The sequence below is a fragment of the Penaeus monodon genome, chromosome 33, assembly GCF_015228065.2.
Source record: "Penaeus monodon isolate SGIC_2016 chromosome 33, NSTDA_Pmon_1, whole genome shotgun sequence".
NCBI lineage: Eukaryota > Metazoa > Arthropoda > Malacostraca > Decapoda > Penaeidae > Penaeus > Penaeus monodon.
Genome location: NC_051418.1, coordinates 8,732,355 through 8,732,654, shown reverse-complemented (window position 1 = coordinate 8,732,654; position 300 = coordinate 8,732,355). Strand labels below are relative to the sequence as shown.

At 34.3% G+C, this 300-nt stretch overlaps 1 protein-coding gene across 1 annotated transcript in view; it reads left to right on the top strand.

Annotated features, from left to right (window-relative positions):
* The window catches only part of LOC119593981 (rotatin-like), a 50,058-nt gene that overhangs the window by 9,934 nt on the left and 39,824 nt on the right, over nt 1-300 (top strand). The window contains exon 16 of the mRNA XM_037943003.1: nt 159-294. Coding sequence (XP_037798931.1) covers nt 159-294 — 136 coding nt within the window. The remainder of the gene's footprint in view (nt 1-158; nt 295-300) is intronic.

Genomic DNA, 300 nt, shown 5'->3' with positions numbered 1-300 from the left:
TAACCATGTATATTTTCACAAAACAAAACATACATGTGAAGCTGTAAGTATACTTCCAAGTAAATGGATGTATATAAGGTAGAGGATTATAAAACAATATAGATTTTTCTGGTATGCTTTGGTACTCTAAATATAATCTTTAATTTTTTATATTTCAGCATGAAGAAGCATTCGATTTGACTGTAGAATTTATACCGGGAGCTGTTGATGTTTTACGGCTTTTGGCAACTCACTCTCAAGACATCAGGCAAACATTGGCCCGCAATGAAGAGGTTCTGTTGTGCTTAGTGAGAGGTAGTG